The sequence below is a fragment of the Vanessa cardui genome, chromosome 15 (genome assembly GCF_905220365.1).
Source record: "Vanessa cardui chromosome 15, ilVanCard2.1, whole genome shotgun sequence".
NCBI classification, from domain to species: domain Eukaryota; kingdom Metazoa; phylum Arthropoda; class Insecta; order Lepidoptera; family Nymphalidae; genus Vanessa; species Vanessa cardui.
Genome location: NC_061137.1, coordinates 11,419,273 through 11,444,297, shown reverse-complemented (window position 1 = coordinate 11,444,297; position 25,025 = coordinate 11,419,273). Strand labels below are relative to the sequence as shown.

Below are 25,025 nucleotides of genomic sequence, written 5' to 3'. Positions count from 1 at the left end.
TACATTTAAACATTTCCTTAATTATTCCTGATTCTGTCGACAGTAATTTTTCAAACCTCTGCTTTGTTGGACTAACTAATTAAATGGCCTTCGTTCAAAATCGGCGAAAAACATATACTAGCGACCCGGCTTCACAATATTGATACTAAATATAATAGAGAATGTCTCAAGTAATTCTTTTCTATATTATCCTTATACTATATACAAAAATCTTCCTCTCGAATTACTCTATCTATTTAAAAAAATAGCATCCAAATCCGTTGCGTAATTTTACATACTGACAGACGAACAGACAGTGGTAAGCGACTTTGTTATATAATATGTAATTATTAAGATTTTTCCGGTTTTCCATCAAAAAAAAATCGCAAGAACAGTCTTGTTTTTCTTATAAAATACGTTGGTTCTTTCCTGGTATTTCCGGTATTCTCAAATTGCAGTTATGAAACTGTTGAAACAGAGATCTCATCGGTATTAGCTTACACATCTGTACGCTATAATCTCTTCTACAGATATGCTTACTCTTTAATTAACGACCAAGGTCAAATTACGAAATGTAAAGGCAAGGGGTTTTGTATATTAAGCTTCGTTGAAACAATAACACTGACACTTATGATTTCAGAGGAAGTCTTAATGGGTTCAAACTTAAGTGATGAAAGGTAATAAGAGTTACTTCATACAAGTACAGTCGTATTAAATTACGGTTTTTTTGTTCTAAATCTACAGTTAAATCACCTTGAAGTGATGGTGCAAAAAGGTTCATAAAAAGTATACCACCGTATTTATTACTTGCGCTGGTGACAGTATTGCTGGTTTGTTTTTTTGTCCAAAGCATCGAAAATGCAATTCAACGAGGCAATGCTGATAGCATTCTTGCCACCATTCATCGCGTTCATGGTTTATATTGTAACTATTTTTAATTCATATTTGTATATAGCTAAGGACTTAATGTTAATAATTCTTATGTAAATTAATATTTTAACTGTAATAGAGGTCTGGGATTATAAAAAATATATAATCTTTAAAAACCGTCACGGTATGCAATTTGCAAACGTGAAATTCCAAAATTTAATTTTAATATTTACAACATTTTATAGAGTTTATTATTTTTAATTAAATCTTATTACTCATTTAAAATTAATTAAAAAAAAAGACCTAGCTTTAGGCTCGGATTCTATACCTGAGCTTATTCCACTGGGCTGATTGAATACTAAGTGAAAAACAGCATTGTAAATCTGTTTATTTGAAAAGAGCAAGTATGCGAGTTCCTTACCGTTTCATCTCGCTGTTGACTGCTTTCCGAAACAGTGTCGGTTTAAATATTGAGGATTCCAAAACGCTACATTTTAAAAATAATTTGATTAATAATTTAAGTTCATATCAATTTCTTATCATCCGCGCAATTACTATTTTTTTGCTCAAATATGTCACAGATTACTCATTATACGTGTGTCAGTGTGAATTGATAACGTTTGTGCCCTGTAGAAGTTTAATATCACACTGGCAATGTGATATTAATTGGGGGTAAAAATAATGACCTGATAGGACCTGAAGGAATATGACCTGACGAGGTAATCCGCCTTATTACGGATATTAAAATAATGTAATATGTTTTTATGTACTATATAAAATGTTTTATGTACTAAATAATATGTATTACATAATAATAACACAAAAATAACATAAACACGATGACTACATAACGATTAAATAAATGAAGCAATTATTCATCATTATTTGGTTGTTAAAAAATCGGACTAAATTTATATTATTATTACATGTACGATTGTATAAGTAATCATAAAAATGAATTACTATAGAACTTATTTTCGGTTCTCATAGATTGCGTCCAATGTTAAGTCTACATTTATTTAATCTGTTTGATTGACGAAGCAGTCTCTACACCACTTGAATAATTACTAACTTAATTAAACTTCTTGTCTTAATTCAAACAACTTGAAATTAAGCATGTGAGAAAGACTATAAATGTGAAGTGTGTTGTCACTGTTCAGTCAATCACTTGGCTAAGACTTCCTCCTCTTTTGAGTATTGTTTTGCAAGATTCTAATGCTATTTAAACTCTTAATAAATCGTTAACAAATGGTGATGGTTGTGGATGGTAGTATTGGACATTGCCGATATTACACACTTACTTCAGAAAGACAAATTTAACACAACATTGTTGATTTCTTAATTTTTTAATATATTTACGTATCAATTTATTTATCTGAATCTGTCTATCATGCCATACAATATATATTTTATGAAATGCCTATTGCTGAAATCAATTCTCTAATCTTAGAAAATTAAGCAAAAGAACGTTTGCATGTGGTTAAAAATACTAAATATATTTAATAATGAATTATTAAATTTATTTATTCAACTGTCGTTTATGCTGACTGTCTATTAATTGATACAAAGACTACGTTTACAAAGCTAATAGGAAAACATTTCTATGGGTGAAGCGGTTTAGTAACAATAAGCAAATTAAGAAATATCCGGAAAAGCTCTCAGCCTTTCTTTGGTTTTATAAAGAATATTTGTCAAAAAATCCCTTTATTATATTTTTGCAATACACTGAAATACAAATAGACCGATGAGCGATGTTATTTCCATAAGCATTTTTTGACGCGTCATTACATTCATAGTAGCAACATTAACAAATAATACATTTTAATCGATCATCAATTGTGCAAATGTTTACAGAGTTGATGATGCGTTTTTGTTTCGAATTTCATTGTAGTCTCTATCGCTATAAGCTTTAGTATAAAAATGCTCTGGCGGATAAACCTTGTTGATTAAATTGTAAAGTGCAAGGTCATGTTTTTGTGACGATACTATCTGGATCAACGGATTTTATAGCGGATATATTTTGTGTTCTGAATTCAAAATAATTAAATAGATTTAATGTAGCATTGCAAATAAAACTACATTAATAATAAATGCATATTGTACGTTACTTATAATTCATATTCAGAATCTGATTCCTGAAATTTTAACGGAAATCTGTCATACTTTATGTTAACCTCTAAAATTAATATAAAACATTAAAATAATAATTATTAAACATAATTAACTATCATTACATTCTAATGTTGTTTTCAATAACTATATTCTATATATATTTCTATACTCAGCAAAATATTTTATTTGTTATATTTATAATAGATTACTGATTTGATTTAACATACTGCAATTTATTAACTGGAACATTTCATAGTAACTGTGTTTCAATAAAATTTAATCAATAATTATTAACAATGAAATTGTACAAAGACTATCTTTACCGCCTCTTTGCTAATAATAAATTCGTTTTCCAATAAATTTTGACGATATACTAAATCCCATTTATGGAGATTATGTTACTTGGGTATATATTTTATCACACATGTTTTTGTCTCTATTTCCGTATCACACATCACGTTTTAAGATAGTATTATTTTCAATATCATCTCATAAAATTACAATGCACATAAGAGGTAACTTTTTTTATTAATAAGTATTATTAATATTATTAATAATACTTATTATTTACATTAAGCCATTAAATACAAAAATAATATTATAGTTAATGCACAAACTAGGTATGACTGTACTAAAAAGGCCGAATTATGGCATATAAATTCTATCAGGATCTTTTATATATTTCTATGTTTGGTATCCAAAACGATAATAGATGTATCGCAGATTTATGAACATTTGTTCTGAATACGATGCGAGTGTCTTGGTTTTTGGTACACGCCTGACGATCTATGGAAGCATTAACCTTGGAAATGTGATCTTTACGCATTTGACCATTTTTTTAAATTATTATATCAAATATTTGACGGTATTTCTTTATTACTTATTGGTAGGGCTTTGTACAAGCCTGTCAGGGTAGGTACCACCCACTCATCAGTTATTCTACCTCCAAATAACAGTACTCAGTATTGTTGTGTTCGGTTTGAAGGGTGAGTCAGCCAGTGTAACTACAGGCACAAGGGACATAACATCTTAATTCCCAAGGTTGGGGGCACATTGACAGTGTAAGGAATAGTTAATATTTCTTACAGCGTCATTGTCTATGGGTGATGGTGACCACGTAACATCAGGTGGCCCAAATGCTCGTCTGCCAACTTAAACCATAAAAAAAATCTTTTCTAATATTAACAGTATTGATTATAAGTTACTATTGGGGTAGGATCACACTATTGGGGTAGGACGAAATTATTTCTAAAATTGATGATATGTTCAATCTACTAAAATAAATTAATGGGTGGATTTTAAAAGAATCGAGAGAATTTTAATTATAAATTATGTAACAGTAAATGTTTTTAGATCCTAATTTTCATGAATTAAGATTAAGCGAAGTTTAATTCACGACCAATCAAAGGCCAGGGAGTTCCCTGGACCTAACCGATAATGTTGAGGGACGTGAGCAATATTCTGGGACATTCCCGGTTCGTAACGGCCATGTTATGATGACACTACGGAAGTTGACAACAAAACGTGTTATCTAGATGTACAAATAAATCGGATGTGGGATGAAAGCAATGCCAAACTTCGTTTAATTTTCGATTTTCTCGGATGTGTGCTATTTTATATACTAATACATAGTCACAATCATTAAACATAGTAATACTTTGACTTACGAATCCGCAAAATTTTGAAAATAGAATAATAGAATCATAATTGTCACAAAAAGAATATTATTATTTTTTTTATTGAAAAAATACGCTTGTTTTAAATGGATCATTTATCAATTCAGTTCTAGACTTAGATGGTCTAGATTTAATACATCGATCATCAAGCGCAAGAAAAGTTTTGTTTTATTTATAATATGCCTTCATAACGGTGTTTATTGAAATCATCATTTATATACAATATGGAAACATTTGATATGAGTCGAGATGGCCCAGTGGAACGCGTGTATCTTAACCGATAATTGTGAGTTCAAATCCAGACAAGCACCACTGAATATTCATGTGCTTATGATTCATCTCGTGCTCGGCGGTGAAGGAAAATATACACACGGCGTGAGGAAATCTGCATGTGTCAATTTCATAGAAATTCTGCCACATGTGTATTCCACCAACCACATTGGAACAGTTCATCGTGGAGGAATATGTTCCACACCTTCTCCTCAAAAGGGAGAGGAGGCCTTAGCCCAGCAGTGGGAAATTTACTGGCTGCTGATGTTGTTGATGATATAATTGATACCAATAAAATCTGTAATCAAACTCTAAATTACATTTTTCAATTCCAGATGCTAACGCTGGCTGTGACGTCACTTCTGTCCATATACATCTCTGCGGTCCGAAACACGAACATTGAGACGCAAGATGGCTCGGAGTACCCGCGCCTGATCGCCGACACCACCGCCCTCGTGCTGGAGGTCGGAATGACCGTCGTCTTCATAGTTGCATTGCATATGGTGAGTGTTACTTAAAACTGGAGTCAATTTCAATTGCAGCAGTTATATAACTAAATAAACAACTTTGACCTTGAATTTTCATTGAAATTGGTCGAGCGAGAGAAGAAACTTATAAAAATATAATATTGGACAACATCACATATATTACTCTGATCCCAATGTAAGTAGCTTAAGCACTTGTGTTATGAAACGATGATACCACAAACGACCAGGCCAAAATAACATAGAAAACTAATAAAGTTTCTACATCGACTCGACTGGGAATCGCACCCGGGACCTCGTAGTGCCGTACACATGAAAAACCGGTGTACAACTCGACCACGAAGGTCTACTAATGAGTTTCCATAGGTCTGCCGTGATATAACAAAAATGCCGTTTAATTGACATCGGATCGATTTTCAACTTTTGATGATATATTAATGAGATAAAAAATCTCTATCTATACATATACGTGGTTTTTTGATGTCTTGATTAGTTTTGGAAATCATTTTATTGTCTCATCATAGATAAGTTACATAGGTTTACATTTTTACCGCGTCTTTTGTGCTAAATAATTGAGCTTAGGAAGATATCGGCGTAATAGATATACCACGGCAGAGGTTCTTTATTTATTGGTTTACTGAAACATGTTTTTGATTGTTTACAAATAGTAAAGTGTATCTTCTTAAGACCGCGACGACGATCTTGTTAATCGCGTATTCGCTCGTCCAATTTACTTAGCTTTCCTTCCATGAAAGTGCACATTTAATCCAATTTTCTCAGACCATCAAGAACTCATTATATGTGTTATAAAAATTAGCAATACCTGACAACACGTTTATTTTTATGTGAGCGGTAACAAAAATCTCAAACAAACATAATAATATAAAGATTTTTTAACCAGAAATGTGATTTAAAAAATCAAAGATGTCTACCGTTTTATAAATAAAACTATGTTATATTTTATGTTCCTATTAAAATGTAAAAGACACAAAAGAAGGAAGGTTTATATTTTATTTTATAATTACGAATTAAAAGTGACTTAAAATGGAACGGATTTCAAAGGACTTATTAGCGTTCAGTGACATCACTCCTGTTACGACTACTTATTTGAGATTATAGTTGTAATCCCAGGACATATCAATTCTATTTAAAATATGTGATTGCCATTAATATTACATTAATATAAAAATAATGATAGTGAAATTATTGATGAATTGACAATTACGCGCATAAATATCATATTGATAGGTTGATTGCGCTCATATTGGCATATTACACGATTAAGTTATCTGCAAGTGATAAGTGTCAAGTCTCTCAAAATAGACAACTTCACGCTGTATCTTACTTCACATCAATTAATTTATTATAAATATAAATTCTGAACGATTACATTGTGAGTGACTGTTATAGTAGTAATACTAAAGTAAAAAGTAAAGTAACAGCCTGTACATTTCCCACTGCTGAGATAACGCCTCCTCTTCCAATAAAGAGAGGGTTTGGAACATAGTCCACCACGCTGTTCCGATGCGGGTTGGTGGAATGTACATGTGGTAGAATGTCGATGAAATTAGACACATGCAGGTTTCCTCACGATGTTTTCCTTCACCGTCGAGCATGAGATGAATTATAAACACAAATTAAGCACATATGTATATATAGTGATGCTTGCCTGGGCTTGAACCCGCAATCATCGTTTCTCGCCATCTCAGCTCTTTAGTGGTCTTATATTGTGGGCAAACAGTATTACTACTGAGCTGAGATGACCCAGTGGTTAGAACGCGTGCATCTTAACCTCATCGAAATTCTGTCACATGTGCATTCCACCAACCCGCATTGGAACAGCGTGGTGGAATATGTTCCAATCACTCTCCTTAATGGAAGAGGAGGCCTTATCTCAGCAGTGGGAAATTTACAGGCTGTTACTTTACTTTACTTTACTTTTGCCTATACTATATAAAAGAAAATCGTCATAAATCATAAAAAGTCAACGGCAAAGTCAACTTCAAAGTCAAATCAAAAATCTTTATTCAAAATAGAAGTGATTACACTTTCTTAGTGATAGCCAAAAAATCTAACACCGGTTCGGAATTTAACATCTCAGACCTGAGAAGAACCGGCGAAAGGAACTCAGCGGGATCAATTTTTTATTTTTCATATCATGTTACATATACAATATATATTTTTAATAACAATAATAAATAAGACTCTATGAAGAGTCGAGATGGCCCAGTGGTTAGAACGCTTGCATCTTAACCGATGATTGCGTGTTCAAACCCAGGCAAGCACCGCTGAATCATGTGCTTAATTTGTCTTTATAATTCATCTCGTACTCGGCGGTGAAGGAAAACATCGTAAGGAAACTTGCATGTGACAAATTTCATAGAAATTCTGCCACATGTGTATTCCAAAAACCCGCATTGGAACAGCGTGGTGGAATATGTTTCAAACCTTCTCCTCTAAGGGAGAGGAGGCCTTTAGCCCAGCAGTGGGAATGTACAGGCTGTTGTTGTTGTAATAAATAAGATACTATCTTTTACATAAAAAACACATAGTTTAAAACTATAGAGGAATTAAAAAATAAACTACACTTATTCCTGTGGATTTTCACTAACTAGTCGTATTTTATTTCCAGAAACATGTGCTACTGATGAAGATTTACTTGTACTTCGAGATCGTGTTTTCAATGATTGGCTTCGTGTACAGCCTCGCCTTCCTCACTCGAGAGACCGCCAGTGAATTATTCCTGATATTGTTCCAACTGAGTAAGTTAAATACTACCTGTAATATCATTCTTAATACCTAAGTTTTTCTAATTTCTTTCGTTTCTTCCTTAAGCAGCTAATTAAAGGCTTTATGTCAATTTAATCTAAGATAGAAGATCTTCTTCTAGTGTTAGTAAAAAGTAAATTACATCCGAACTAGATATACTACAATACAATTGTAAATTCATATGTACTATATCTAAATAATTATGTTGTTAGAATTCAATATTTTCGCCAAAATTAAAAGGAAAAAAATGGAAAACGCAACTGAAAAATATGTTTATATTTTTATTAAAAATAATTAAGGGCACTTAACTTTCAAACCAATTAAAAGCAATTACCAAACCATATAATAAATATCTTATCACCTCTATATTTCAGTGGTGCAGATTTATCTCGTGATCCTGATCTGGAGTACGATAGTGAAAATGCAACGCGATGGAGTCGTGAAATATACACGGGAACAGGGCACGGTTTAGTAACATGTTGATCTCGGATTAAAACAAAGGTAGCAACAAAAGCGAATGTAATTTCCCGGTTGTGTGTGCTTAACAATTTGTTAATACGTCATTATTTGTTTAGCGTAAGCCGATTTTTGTCCCACTGATTATGGGATATAGCTGCACTTAAAAATCGATTATGATCTTTATTTAACAAGAACAAAGTTACAGGCCTGTATAAAAAAAACTTTAGCTTTGAAATGAGGTTTCATCATTTTGGCGCCAAATATAGATGAGTGACAATTTAAAATGAAATGAAAAAAAAAATATTTTGAATAAATGCGAAATTTTGCGGGTGACGCACCAGTTAATTAATAACTTAAGTCACTGCAATTTTAACGTATTACCAAAAATGCTTTGGCAATAAACGGGAATCCCTAATCAGTAAATTCTTATTTTAGACTTCATCCATCAGGATTCTGTATTTGTTTTTGTTGCTTCATTTTAAAGTTCTGAACGTTCCATCAGCTTTTTGTTTTTTTTTTTAACAATCTGAGATGTTAATTACAAAAATGTTTTTACATAGATTATAAGCAAAAGCATTAAAACAAATGGATTTGAATTTCATATGTAATTCACGTAGACTTCTGATCGAATGTTCAATTTTTATTTTTGTAAATGTTATATTTTAGATACTTAAGATTTGTCATTTATTTATTTGATATCAATTTTAGTATGATTGGTGAGTTAATAATGAAATTGAAATAAGTTTTGTTTGGTAGATTAAAAAAAAAATTTGCACAATTTTGGTGCTTAAGACAATTCAGCTTAGAACATCTTATACAAATTTTATAATTCGAAACGATCACCAAAGAGGTTCTTTACAAAAAGTTTTTCAATCAAATATCTGACGGTAAATTATTTCGATATAATATTTTCCATTCGTATCTTATCAAAAAGTAAAGTAAACATATACATATATATAAATCCGAATTATTAAATTATTAAAGGGAGTCCTTTAATGCATGTAAATATTGTGCCTTATTATATTAATAGTTTTGATAGTAACTTTATTTAGTTGATAATTTACTAAAATTAATATAAAGATATCCAAATTAAAGTGCTTTATTTTTATAGTATTTTAACGGAATGAACTATATTCTTTAAATTTTAATAGAACCTATAACGCAGGAGATAGAAATAATAAATATATATTAGAATAGAGGAGATACTTGTAAGAAATACAAAAGAATTGAAGATCGTGGTTTCAGTTCGAGCAAGCATCATTGAATTACCACATATGTATAATTGTGTAAAATTCATGTGTAAATAAAAATATCTTAAGGACACATGTGTCGTATACAATTCTGCCACGCTTATATCCACATATTAAAGTAGGGTGGTGGAGTAAGATGAAAAATTATCTCCTTATATAAGAAAATATACATTTGATCAATATTAAAAAAAGTTCTGTCCTTACGAGGAATTAATTACGTAAATGAATGTATGGCACTTTATAGTCTGACTGAGTTATGACTCAAAAAGGATGTAATGTCTTTGGTCTTTGTATGTAATTTATTCCATCATAGCTTTTAAATGCCCTAACAGGTTTGTATGTTCAGGCAGAATCCTTAAACCCGAGCGATATCTTAAGTTAATGCACACATCGGAATTCTTTTTTTTTTTTAAAGATAAAAATGTCATTTAGTCTAGAGTACTCCAATACGTATAGTATTATACAGACTAAATATACTGGTCTATTTATTAAAAAAATCTATTTAAAAACTGTATTGTTCATATTTCAGTTACCTTGCAAGCTTGTACTATGATATATAAATAATTATAAAATGAAGTAAAATGATTTTTTCGTACGATATATTTTGTAAATATACGTTATTGTTTTATATTCTAGAGACTATTAATGTTATGCAGTATACGCCAAATAAATATATTTTTAATTAATAAACTTTTATTTTTAATAATCCCTTATAATTTTCATGAGATCTTTTATAAAAAGTATAAATGTTATCTATAGTAAATCATTATTTAAAAAATCAAATACTTAAAACAAAGTTTATTAAGCTACACAGTGATTAATAGGCATAGGGCGATTTTTAAATACCCTTTAAAAGTAATAAATAACTGGTAATAAATATCGTTCAACTATCATAAATTACCAGTATATACGAGCATTTTATTTATCGTCTTTATTAATATTTAAATATAAATTTATACTTTATAGTGTTCAGTAAATTTATCTACGACAAGTAAAATAAATACATTTATATTGTCATTATACCTGTAACGTGTCATTAACGCGCAAAATGTGAAGACTAGAAAACGTCCTAATTGGGACCTTTAGTCGTTTTACGTAGTAATACGTTATAATACATCATAATTACGTAGTAATACGTTTTGCGTAATTAAAACATCTAGTTATCCCTCTTACTTATTGTTTTTATCAAAGTATCCTTTTTACTTTTAACGAAATGTAAAAATAAACTAAAATAAACGGTCCCCGGCGCGGAACACTTTTTTCTGTTGTTTAGTATGGATATAACATATCTGTTTATTAGAATATCATTGCCTGTAACTTTTCTCATTATCTATCCACAGACAAACTTCACAGTCTGGTCATCCACAGATGACTAAAAAATTTTTTTTCAAATTTAATTGACGGATTATAAAATAAGTGAATTTAAAGAACTTTACTAAAAATATCACATAGTTAACACATACAACAAAAACCAAGCTGAGCTTCTTTCGCCGATTCGTTTCCGTGTGTACTTTCGAAGCGACGGCAGAAATTTGACAAACAATAAAGTGTGTTTGACGACCTCCGTGGTCGAGTAGTGTGTACACTGGTTTTCATGGGTACGGCACTGCGAGGTCCCGGGCTCGATTCCCGGCCCAGTCGATGTAGAAATTTCATTAGTTTTCCATAACACCATTGCCTTAGCTACTTATATTGGGATCAGAGTAATGTATGTTGTTCACAAACAAATAAAAGTGTAATACTTGCTATATATATAGATTTCTGACTTCGTTGTAAATATGTAAATGTATATAAATAAAATTAAACATCTTAGTTTTTTTACAAAAAAAGTTTATTTACATAAAATTTTATAAAAATCTAAAAAACAAATCATGCTGTGCTGTACCAGTTTTCATTATTCACTAAATCTCTTAGATGTTTGGTTTCTTCGATAGTCCTTTCCTCCAATTGCCTGTAGAAGCTCGCCACTATCATTAGCATATAGAATCGAACCACTGAAAAATATCAAAATAATAATTATTAAATAATAATTTCAATTTTATAAATGATTGATGAAGTAAACTTCATAAGAGTTCGACGTTGACATTACTTTTTTCTAAGAAATTGATAAACTCACGCTAATCATTACGAATAATATAAATGGTTAAGTTAAAGATAACAATATCATACATTTTTAATACATTTACCTCAAGCGCCTGATTAAAAATTAAACGCAAAGATTCTCATTTTGAAGTCATTGTACACAATTTTGATAAGGGATCGTCTTGATAAATATAAGAGATATTTAATTTGTTGACAGATATTTTACACTACATAATAAGAAACTATAAATTATTTGAAATAAATAATTACTTACAAAATATTATTCTTTGATAAGTTACAACGTCGTTCGGATACTTTAGTCGCATTTGAAATTTGAAAAGAAAACATAACCAATATAGTTATAAATATAATATACATACCATATAGTTTCTACTTTCATTTAATTTCATTTTGGTTTTACATCTTGTAAGTACATACGGGCATACTTAAAACTATGTATAAAAAAATAATTCTTACTCAATCCTAAAAATTCGACCACGTAGATCAAGAGTGAATTATCGTTATATTTCATCATAGCCAAGGCGGTCCAGAATATAAACGCCATCACCGATACCAAAACTTGGAGAGAAGTCCAGATAACCCAGGGCTTCATGAGACTCGCTTTTTCCTGATCATATCAAAAACATAAATAACATTAACAATTAGTCTTAGTTTAACATTTAACTTCATATAAATGATTTATTTGTTGTATTCCTGTACGAGAGTCGATATAGCCCAGTGGTTAGAACGCATTCATCTTAAACGATGATTGCGTGTTCAAACCCAGGCAAGAATGAATATTCATGTGCTTAATGTTTTTTTTTTTTTATGTTATTTGTTGGCGGACGAGCATATGGGCCACCTGATGGTAAGTGGTCACCATCACCCATAGACAATGACGCTGTGAGAAATATTAACTATTCCTTACATCGTCACTGCGCCACTAACCTTGGGAACTAAGATGTTATGTCCCTTGTGCCTGTAGTTACACTGGCTCACTCACCCTTCAAACCGGAACACAACAATACTGACTACTGTTATTTAACGGTAGAATAACTGATGAGTGGATGGTACCTACCCAGACGGGCTCGCACAAAGCCCTACCACCAAATTTGTGTTTATGTTTCATCTCGTGCTCATCGGAGAAGGAAAAAGTAGTGAGGAAACCTGCTTGTCTAATTTTAAAGAAATACTGTCACAAGTGAATTCCACCACACAAACCGCATTGGAACAGCGTGGTAAAATATGTTCCAAAACCTTCTCCTCAAAGGTAGAAGAGGCCTTAGCTCAGCAGTGAGAAATTTACAGGCTGTTGTTGTTGTATTGTTTAATATGGTTTAAAAGATAGCCGATCTTTTGGTCAAAATTATTTTATTTCTCAACTGAACGTCAAATGATCAGTGTCACACGATTGAACAGAGCTGGTGTGTTGTTAGCACCAGTCATACTATACCACTTTATATTTTTGTTAATTATATTCGTTTAGCAAGGCATACACATTAGTAGGCAAGTCGCCCTATGGTATCAGTTCAACCACCGCCCACCACAGATTTAAAATATTTATAGTCTAAGAAGACATGTCATCACATTATCGAGTTAATACAAAGCTATCATTGGAAAAACTGCACGGTCTGCATGCTGAAACTTGAATACAATTGTAACTACTTACCTTTTTTATGGAATAGGTTGGCCCACGAGCATATGGGCCACCTGATGGTAAGTCACCATCACCCATAGACAATGACGCTGTAAGAAATATTAACTATTTCTTACATCGTCAATGCTTCACCAACCTTGGGAACTAAGATGCTATATCCCTTGTGTCTGTAGTTACACTGGCTCACTCACCCTTCAAACCGGAACACAACAATATTGCGTACTGTTTAGCGGTAGAATATCTGATGAGTGGGTGGTACCTACCCAGGCGAGCTTGCACAAAGCCTTACCGCCAAGTAAACCTGTTTTTGATAAGATAATTGAGAATTACCACTAAGCTTAAAGAAACTTGTTTACTTACCCTTAAAACACCAATAAGCATTAATGTGCTAAGGAAAAGTGTGACGGTGTGCGCAATGGTCACCACCACGACAAAGCCAGTGGACACCATGCTCTCTATGTCGTCTGGGGTCCAGTCCACCGGCAGTACGTTCAGCGCAGCGAGACATTGTGCGAGAGCGAATATTGAATACAGCTGAAATAATAAATAAAAATGTTACTAGTGGCCCTAGTGGTGTTAATAGTTAGGCTGATGGTTGTCATGTGTCAGGCAAGTAGCCTATGTTCCTTTTTGGAGTTCAAGTTTGCTTCATACCAAATGTCTTCAAAATCGGTTCAGCGGTTTGGTCGTGAAAGAGTGACAGACAGACAGACAGGCAGAGTTACTTTAACCATTACCATTTTAAAGAATAAAAAAGTACGAAGTAAAATCTGTAAATTATTTTTAATAAATTAAAAGTTTTTTCTCTCATCATCAGCAGTCCATATTATTCCACTGGTGGACACAGGCCTCTCAAAATGCACGCCACTGATATCTTTCTTCGGCTTTTTCTCTTAATTTACATAAACTTAGATAATCGATACATATAATAAAATTAAAGTGTCTGTTTGTAATATTAAAATAGACCTTATTTACTGAATGCATATATATGTATGTATGGTACGTATACCAAAATAACCTTTTTTACAATTTTTGTCTGTCTATTTGTTCCGGCTAATCTCTGCAATGGCCGGACCGATTTTGACGGGATTTTCACTGGCAGATAACTGATATAATAAGGAGAAACTTATTTATAATATTTATAATAATATTTTTTTGTTAAATTCAAAATCGTACAAGGTCACGTTCATCTATTATATATATATAATAGATAGAATGTCCTATTACAAAAGAACGAAAGGAAACGAGCTATCTTTATTATCTAGCGATCTAGCAAAATAATAAATCAAGCATATAACGTAATGAATATAAATTATGTTTCAAAATTAATTAAAATTACTGTATTAAACTTATTATTATTGTTCTAATCATTAGTAATTCTGTTATTGAATTCCGGTACAAAGTGTGATCAATATTATCAATGTAAGAAGCAAATATTTTAATCTACAACTACCCGGTAGAACATAGAACAGTTAGTGAAATCCCGCTGTAAATAAAGAGTTGATTGCTGCTTGGATAGTTATTATGACATTTTAAAATCTTTAACATATTTTTTTGTAATAGTCGTTGTATTTACTGAGCAAAAGTAAATTTTACGGTTTATTAATAAAAAAAAATATAAAGCATAAGTTAAAAACAATTAAAATGTTTATAATCGTTACATAGAAAAAAAACAAAGTCGCTTATCACTGTCTATCCCTATGTATGCTTAGATTTTCAAAGTGATACAATGGATTTTGATGCGTTTTTTTTTAATAAATGATTGATCCAAGAGTTTCAGTAAGAGAAACAACAGTATAGTATTACTCCTTACATCCTTTGTACCTTTTGTAGATGATAAAAAAGCATGGAATTTATACCTGTTGACTTCCAGGCAGGATACATTACATACATATACGTATATAACTAATATGATTAGTATTTTTTAAATGTTGAAAAAGAGTAACTACGGAGTTTCTTGCCGGTTCTACTCGGTAGAATCTACTTTCCGAACCGGTGGTAGCTTCACTTAATTATTTTGAATTCACTAAATCACTAAATTGACAAAAGTACTTGTAGAAGCCCACTTGGAGGAAACCTGCGTATGTCTAATTTCATCGAAATTCTGTTACATGTGCATTCCATCAACCCACATTGGAACAGCGTGGTGGAATATGTTCCAAACCCTCTCCTTAATGGAAGAGGAGGCCTTATCTCAGCAGTGGGAAATTTACAGGCTGTTACTTTACTTTACTTTGCAATTAAATATCTTAAATACATTGTGCATTAAATATAGATCAATAGGTCCTTAGTGCATGTAATTTAAATGAATATTTCGAATATATTACAAATTTAAAACGCAGGGACTTAGCGGGTTGTATTGTCTACCAACTAAAAGCTGTGAGCGTTGTAAGACATTCTGTAGTATGTTTAGTATCAGCTATACACGCGTGCAAAGCTGGGGCGGATTGCTAGTATGTAAAATGTAGTATGTAATTGCTATTAAACAATCCGATATTAGCAATTAAGTGCTAAGCTACGTTAACATAAATTGAATGAATGATAGAAATGACTGACATCGATCTCTTATCAGTAAAACGTTATGATTGTGATAACCTTTTCAATGTCAGAATATTATCAATCACCCTTGACGATTGCATTTAATATGCAGTATTTATCATCACTACATAGTATAAAACAAAGTCGCATTCTCAGTCCCTATATCCCTTTGTATCTTTAAAACTACGCAACGGATTTTTATGCGGTTTTTATTAATAGATAGAGTGATTGAAAAGTAACGTTTTTGTATATAATATATGTACAATATAGTAAAAATACACTGATAATTTTAGAAGTTTCTAATGTGATGTCGTAAATGAACAAATACTGTTGTACATTTAGTATCAGTATTGCACCCGTGCGAAGCCGGGATGGGTCGCTAGTACAGTATATAAATAAATAGTATAAAAATAAGAGATTTGCTCCAATCGCTATAAAATGAAGCACTAAGCTCTTATGCTTAACTGTGATAGACAACAACAAAAACAACAGCCTGTAAATTTTCCACTGCTGGGCTAATGCCTCCGCTTCTTTTAAGGAGAAGGTTTGGAACATATTCCACCACACTGTTCCAATACGGGTTGGTGGAATACACATGTGGCAGAATATCTATGAAATAATAGAAATCACAGACACATGTAGCTTCCTCACCATGTTTTTCCTTCACCGCCGAGCACAAAATTAATTATAAACACAAATTAAGCACATGAACATTCAGTGATTTTGAACCCGCAATCATCGGTTAAGATGCCGGCGTTCTAACCACTAGACCATCTCTGCTCTTGATAGAGGTTTGTGCTTATTAATTTCTCCTAACAAATTGTCACTTTATAATGATCATAAAACCAATCGTAGTCATTAGCCGTTCTTCTCTACTCCTAACACGATTAATTTGCATTTCGTTCTTATTGGAATCGGAATATAATCATGATCGGACCTTTACTAGTTAGATCCTTGTGTTGTTATGTCCCTGTGTGAAGGGTGGGTAAGCCTGTGTAACAAGCTCATGGGATTTCATAAGTTCGAGACTGGTGATCAAATACTTGAACCATGTAAACTCAGTCTACAAATATACGTGTATATCTATAGACTGGGTTATATAGATATGCTCTAATTCAATTATTTTTGATGCTGCAATACATTAACGTAAAAGAAATGTCTTGGAAAGTATACGAAATAGACATACTATCATAAGTTGTTGCGTTTGCGAATATAGATTGAGTTTACTGTCATGCCTGTAACCGCAGAGATGCATCAGACTATCTTAAAAAAACAGATTTTTCAATGGACAACTGCCGTTGCTTTCTTAATATAATTTCTTAAATAACAGATACAATAAGATCAATTATTGATAACTTAGTTTGACAATAATTTTGACAAGTAACAAAACTGTTATTAAAAGTACAGTGGGAATTAAAAGAATAACAATTCTAAATTTTAATATTATAAAACCGTGTTGTTGGAATTAACAAGCAACATCTGCGTCAAGTCACACAACTTCCCTAAGAAAAAAAAAAGTTAGCCTATTTCCTACGTCTGGTTCTAAAAGTATATAATAGAATGAGACAGCAAAAAAGAAATATAAGGAATGATCGCCTAAAAGATAACGTTTTTTCCATATGTGGCGATCTGCCTTTTCACTGTGTACAACTGTAAGCCGCGTAATAGAGTACGACGAACAAGATACATTTTTTTAAATTACGAACGCCATGAAATGCACGGCGTCTTTTCTGTCTACTTGGATTGCTGTTACTAACGTTATTACTAACACACACCCACTACTAACATAAGCATCATACACGAATTTTATTTCGGGCATAAATATCCTTAAAATCGCTAGTCATCATTATCCTCCTGCCCTTATCCCAATTTACTTGGGGTCGGTGCAGCTTGTCTTCTTCCATACTTCCCTATCTGACGTCATCTCACAATTAACATTCTTTCCAGCCATATCATCTTTCACACAATGCATCCATCGTTTCTTTTATCGTCCCCTTCCTCTATATCCACGTTCATGCTCAAGACCTTCTTCACAATATGTTCCTCATTCCTCCGCATATAATGCCCATACCATGATAGCCGGGTTCAACATAATTTCTCAGCTAACCGTGCCACTTTCTTAGAATTACTAGTATTCTTAAAAATGTAACCAAATGGCTTATGTCTGATAATTTGTCAGACGTTTCAAAAGCGCTTGCTTGCAATCAAACAAATGAATGTGACACTTTACATTTTTGTAGTCAAGGAAATTAATAAATTTATTATAAGTAATAATAATGACATATATGACAAAAGAGCGTGAATATAGGATAACAAATGAATATGGTTAAATAATTTCTACTTACAATTAGAATAAGAGCTGATAAAATGCTGCCAAATTTAAGAGACAGGCACGCAAAACTGGTCTGCCTCGGGATGTTTTCTAGTGAAAATGGAAATCCTGAAAATTCAATTTAATTAATAATTTAAAAAGAGTCTTACTACACCTAGTTTTCTAACTAAATAAATTATAGGTACATATAATTGTAACCAAATGTAACAAATACATTAGCATAAGTTATTGTGATATCTGTATCACATTTTTATATAAATAAAATAATTAAGTATTTCAATATTTCATGAAAACGAAAGTCGATAAATTCTTTTTAAATTTCAGTTCAATTAAGGCATTTTTTTGTAATATAATACAGGTTCTTTTTAATTTATCAACTAGAATTTTGTCGTATTACATAATATTAATATAATTAACAATATTTATTTTATCTTTACATATGATTTATAACTACCAGAAAAAACATAATCTTTGATAAAAAGCTCTAAAGTATTAACCGATCTTTATAAATGTAAAAAAAATAATAATTCATAAATTGATAATAAATAAAATATATTAAGTAGTTTTTTTACATCAATGGAATCTATTCGAATGCGTCGAAAATATTTGGATTGGATCCATGTGTGATGTCATACACTTCTTAATATTGCAAACGTTATAACACTTGTGGACCAGATTTTACTATCTATTTCAAAGATAAGACATTATCATAAATAAATAACGAACAAGATGCACTTAATGGAACGCAATAGACACTATTCTCAATCGCTAAGGTTTTATAAAACGTTCTTACTCACTCGATTTCATTTTTCACTTTTCACAACACGAGCGCGTCCCGTAATTAGTCTTGGCACTTTCCCAAGGTAATTTTCAACTATTACTGGTTCAAACGATCCCCGTCAGTGCAAACAATGGACACTGATAACTTATCAAAACAAATTCTAATCACATATAAGATAATGGTTATTATCGTGAACGGAACCGAATTTCGTAGACCATACCATTTATAAATAAGTAATGATATGTTTGTTTTATTTTATTTGTTCAACGGATCAATTAGCTATCTGACTTTAGATGAATAATTAATAAGTCTAGCTGACAAGTTTCATAAGTAAATTATATATTTGTGATAATCGGTTTGAAGTAAAACGATTCTACATCGATTTCTACAGATATTATATTATTTAAATTTATAGTTTAGTGATATCTAATTACGTTGTAAGTCTGTACTAAAAATAGGTGCTCCACGAGGATCAATTTTAGGCTCTTTTTTATTTTTCATATTCACTCGTACAAATATTACTGTTTATGCTCAAGGTATTTGTTGTAGTGCGTTGTTTTTTAATATTACTTTATAACTGTTTGAAGATGTAAAAAATTAACTCACTATGAATACGTAAACAATTCACTTATTGATACATAATTAGTTGTAACAAATAATTGTCGCTTTTAAAACAAAAACTTGTGTGTATCACTTACGACTCACCACAATAATCACAATATTTTCCGTTTTATTGGTCCAAAATAAATAAGCTGTCTGCTTTTGAAGAATTGACTTAACATTGGGTTACTTTTCAGTCAAAACAATAAATGAAATACATGTAAAGGTGGGTAATATCATATAATTATTTTTATGTACAAAATAATCAATATCGTAAAAAGTCTAACACAAATTAATATTAACTTACTTCTAATAAAGCGTAGATTTGTAAACAATATGAGAAATAAAGGTAAATTAATGTCCTTGCCATACAATCATTATTTTTGGAGCAATCACTAATACAATTTAAATATTTAATTATTCAATACAAATTAATTATTTACTTAAAATATACACCATAGATGATAATGGGCGTTGGACTAGACATAAAAAATAAGGGACCTTTAACCGGACATACCCCATAGGACTACAATATAAAGTTAAAACATTCGAAAACATACAAAGGGCCTCTTTATTTGGCAGACATTTTGAATATATTTTGGTATCAATGTCCGTGGCCATATAATCCATGACCTCCTGACAGATATCCACCGCCATAACCAGACCCATGAATCGATCCAGATGAAATATATGGATGAGCTACTGAAACTGATGAAATTATTTTCGAAGATACAGGCACACCTATGGATCCGTATCCACCAGCATACACGCCGGAGCCATACACTCCAGAGCCGATTCCACTGATTGACAAACCAGAGCCGATACCACCGATTGATACACCGGAACCAATACCTCCATATCCACCAATTGCTTGAACGGTCACCGGTATTGGAATTGGCTGTGGCACTCTGACTGGAACAGCAGCAGGTACACTGACTGCATAAGGTTGGGGGACTGGAATACCAACTCCCTGTGTAACAGTGACAGGAACAGCCTGGGCTACTGGCAATGGCACTGGACGGTTGATCGGTACTGCGACCGGTCTAGGAATAATTTGAGCCACCGGTTGAGGCACCGCCACTGGGACGGGACGTGGGTTGTCTACTGGTACTGCAACTGGTACACTTACTGGTACAGGTCTAGGAACACTTACTGGGACGGGATGGGGTATTGGAATCGCAACTCTATTGTGATACTCGGAGTAGGTGTGCCGCGTTGGAATAGGGTAGGACGCAGATGCTTCTCTTTTCTTAGTCTCTGTTTTTGCTTGTGCAAGCACGAAGCACAAACATATTAGGACCTGAAATTGTATAAAATATATTAAATAATAAATCAAATCATTCTATTATAAACTTAATACTCAATTAATTTTTAATATTTTTCATAATGATTACGATGTTGTATTTAATAAACTTACTATTAAACGCGACATTTTACAAATATATTTTAAGTCCGATGTAATTGAAGCTTCGAATGTAAGTGACGTGAGTCATAAGTGTAAAGGTATTTATACATGTGAGCGTCGGTCGGAGTCTAGTTCAGGAACTCTTTTGAGATTCATTTACACCCTACTGACCAAAGAAAGCAGGAAAATCAGATATCTATATTAGCTGATACGACTAAAGGAGACATAAAAATTGTGAAATATATAATAAATTGTAGTTTCATAATTCCTTAAGTAGAGTTTAAAGTAAAGAAGTATTGCACTCTTGTATGATATCATATAATCAGTTCGACGTCCAAAGAGACTATGACGGGAAGAAGAGAGATTGTATCTGAATAGGTGCACACACATATGCATATGAAATACTAGAAGTCGCCCGGGGCTTCGCGCGTGTTTTTGGGTATTGGTTGTCATGTATTATACAAAAAAGTATATGTCCTTTCTAGAAGTTCAAGCTTGCTTCATACCAAATTTCTTCAAATTCTGTTCACCAGTGAAAGAGTGATAGACAGACAGAGAGACATAGTTACTTTCACATCTATAATATTAATATAAATTAAAGACAAACACGCTTAATTGTTGACATTAATTTCTGTCGCTATAATTTGATCCGGACATTTCATAGTTAAATCACGTAAAGTAAAATAATAATTAAAGATATCAAGTATGATGATAAAAAATAAATAAGTGTATACCATCCAATAAACGTGATCAATCTTAAATAAACGAATACAAATACCTATAATCAAAAACAATTATAGCAAAATTACATATTTCTCGGAGGTGCTAACAGCTCGATATAATCTTATACCGCTTATCAACTTATGCTCGTATCAAGGAGTACTTCCAGAGGCAAAACAGGTCTAGATCCAGACCAGATGTAAACGTAATAGCTCGTAATCGGCGTTATGTAACATTCTATTATTAAGTTGTTTTCGGTCTACCTAGATCTCCTTTTAAGATACAAGTACAAAATAGTACACTCATGGAACTTTTTCAACTTTAAATTTATCGTTTTAAGTCGGTTTCTTAGTTTGAAAATGGCGTAATCTCTTCAAAGCTATTCATTTATTTTAGGCAGTGAAGTTATAAAGTATTACCAAAAAAGCAAATGAATTAATTGTAACTCCAAAACAATTTAAATAAATCATTCCGTTTAAAGATTCGAAACATATATAAAGAAAATATGCCTAAAACTCAGAAGTACCTATACCTTTCTGATGAACAATTATATGACTATGTATGAAATTATTCTGCATGGAAAAAAAACAATTGTTATCTTCACGCTGGCGCACTTGAGGGCTTTTTTCATTTGTAATAGAGAAGTTAGAATTCGAAAACATATATTTTTTTTTTTATTTCGAATCCATCTAACTTTTAATGAAAAATTAAAATTTTCTGTAATCCGTACATTTTAGTAAATAATTTGTAACATCCGTTACATATCATATTCATTGATATGTATATGTTAATTGTATATGTATATATGATATATATATTCTTAAAAAATTGGTACAAGGATCAACAACAAATGCATAAACAAAACCTGACATCTAGTCAATACTTTTAAGTTCCAAAAAACTGTAGCATTTTCGAGCATATCTACATAGAGAGCCTAGTATAGGAATAAGTAATTCTAAATGTTACTTAAAATTTAAAACTTTCCTCTCAACGTAACACATTTGAACAGTTGCCAAACGAAGGATTCCCTACAAGGCGGGCGGTGATATTTCAATTCATCCGTAGCATGATTGACGCCGGAATTTCAAATATCTCTCAATGACTTGCGTAGTACGAGGCTTCATCGTGCAATGTGTTAACTTATCTGTTAGAAATATACTAGTTGTTGCTTGCGGCTTAGCTCGTGTTTTTGGGGTTGATTGTCACGTGTTAGACAAAGAAGTAGCTTTTATCTTTTCTTGGAGCTCAAGTTTTATCGAATTCGTTTCATTGTTTTACAGACAGACAGATTTTTTCACATATATAAAAATGTGAAAGTAACTCTGTCCAATCCAATCCAATCTAAACTAATATTTTAAAGTTTAGATTGGTTTAATAAAAACTAGTAAAATATATGTCAAAATTCGAGTATACATAATATTTGTTAATATTGTACATGTTAGAGTTAGACTATCTATGCCGAGGGACTAGTAATAATGAATCCGAATATATTATTGGTAACAAAACAAAAACTTCGTAGTGAAACTCTATAGTGAAATAAGTAAGGGCGCTCTCACACGGACGTTGAATATTGCTCAACAACAACAGTCTTTAAATTTCTACTCTACCTTTGAGTGGACACGAGCTAAGATCGCCCAGTGGTTAGAACGCGTGCATCTTAACCGATGTTTGCGAATTCAAACCTAGGCAAGCACCACTATATATATGTGCTTAATTTGTGTTTATAATTCATTTCGAATATGCATGTGTCTAATTCCATCGAAATTCGGCCACATGTGCATTCCACCAACCCGCATTGGAACAGCGTGGTGGATATGTTCCAAACCCTCTCCTTAATGGAAGAGGAAGCCTTATCCCAGCAGTGAGAAATTTACGGGCTGTTTATTTTACTACTACTTTGAGGAAAAAGTTTGGAACATGCTCCACATTATTTTATTGGAATATTGCTCAGTTATGGATAACTAAAACGATAACAGTAAATGAACGAAATAATAATATACCATTAATTTGAACAAATATTCTGTAACAACAATATAAAGCAAATATAAAGTATGAAGGAATTCAAATAAACAATCAAAATTTATATAAAGTATGAGTACATAAGGTAACACAATATTAAGATAAATATATGATTAAAATTAATTTTATCATCAATAACTGTATAATATACATATGTAACGAACAGGAAAATCAAATTATATTCCATTTACCACAACCAGAGCTTAGACTATCAAGAAAGCTCTCATAAATATGCATCGAGCCACCGACGTCCACACGAATGCCTTAAATTTGCGTAAACTCTGTCGAAATTAAATGCAACGTGAATCAAAGCCACTTCAGATTGACGTTTCAATAATTGTATTGTAAATGTACAATACTAAACTAACAAGTAAAATAAGTAAATATGTTTAACCGCAAACATATTATGTATACAATTATGAATCAAAATATAATAAAGATATTCTTTTGTTATCCGATAGTTATATCATCTTCATTGAATAAAACAAAGTTGTATCCCGGTCTATACGTTTTGATTTTTCAAACGATGCAATTCTCATTAATAAACAGAGGAATTCAAGAGGAAGGCTTACTAGTATATTACACAGGGCTGGCCATCATCGAGCCACCCCAGGTTGCTGCCAGCTTTTATATTTGACCAGTGTCAGGATTCTTGGTCAGAAAACAAGCATGTCCTTTCATTAGTAACTTTTTGTAGCGAGCGGTTAGGGCATTGAGGATCGACCCTAATGATATATGTGTGGTATTAAAACAGCACGGGAGGCAGGAGATTCCAGAAATCGTTCGCAATCACAGCCGCGCCTCCCCTCATGTCGACACTGTTAATACATATCATAGATAACCATATTTTAAATGTTAAAAAAATGGTACCTACTGAATTTCTTGACGGTTCTTCTCGGTAGAATCTACTTTCTGAACCGGTGGTAGCTTCCCTTAATTGTAAAATGACAATTCAAAAGTGCTTGTAAAAGCTAACTTAAATAAAGTTAATTTTGATTTGATTTGATATAAATTCAACTTT

The 25,025-nt window shown here is 32.1% G+C and overlaps 3 protein-coding genes across 3 annotated transcripts in view; 1 reads left to right on the top strand and 2 right to left on the bottom strand.

Moving 5' to 3' along the window:
- Window positions 1-10,556, top strand: part of LOC124535714 — a 37,860-nt gene extending 27,304 nt beyond the window's left edge. The window contains exons 3-5 of the mRNA XM_047112025.1: window positions 5,243-5,410; window positions 8,025-8,154; window positions 8,536-10,556. Coding sequence (XP_046967981.1) covers window positions 5,243-5,410; window positions 8,025-8,154; window positions 8,536-8,633 — 396 coding nt within the window. The 3' untranslated portion in view covers window positions 8,634-10,556. The remainder of the gene's footprint in view (window positions 1-5,242; window positions 5,411-8,024; window positions 8,155-8,535) is intronic.
- Window positions 10,557-11,681: 1,125 nt separating this feature from the next.
- Window positions 11,682-19,424, bottom strand: LOC124535677. The gene is made up of 5 exons (XM_047111979.1): window positions 19,277-19,424; window positions 18,493-18,587; window positions 13,970-14,143; window positions 12,430-12,580; window positions 11,682-11,864 (listed from the first exon to the last, which is right to left on the bottom strand). Exons 1-5 carry the CDS (start codon window positions 19,284-19,286, stop codon window positions 11,740-11,742), a joined length of 555 nt encoding a protein of 184 aa, XP_046967935.1. The 5' UTR covers window positions 19,287-19,424; the 3' UTR covers window positions 11,682-11,739.
- Window positions 19,425-20,456: 1,032 nt separating this feature from the next.
- LOC124535697 (larval cuticle protein F1-like) lies at window positions 20,457-21,439 on the bottom strand. The gene is made up of 2 exons (XM_047112006.1): window positions 21,278-21,439; window positions 20,457-21,160 (listed from the first exon to the last, which is right to left on the bottom strand). The coding sequence occupies exons 1-2, from the start codon at window positions 21,290-21,292 to the stop codon at window positions 20,465-20,467; spliced, it is 711 nt and encodes a 236-aa protein (XP_046967962.1). The 5' UTR covers window positions 21,293-21,439; the 3' UTR covers window positions 20,457-20,464.
- Between the last annotated feature and the right edge of the window lie 3,586 nt (window positions 21,440-25,025).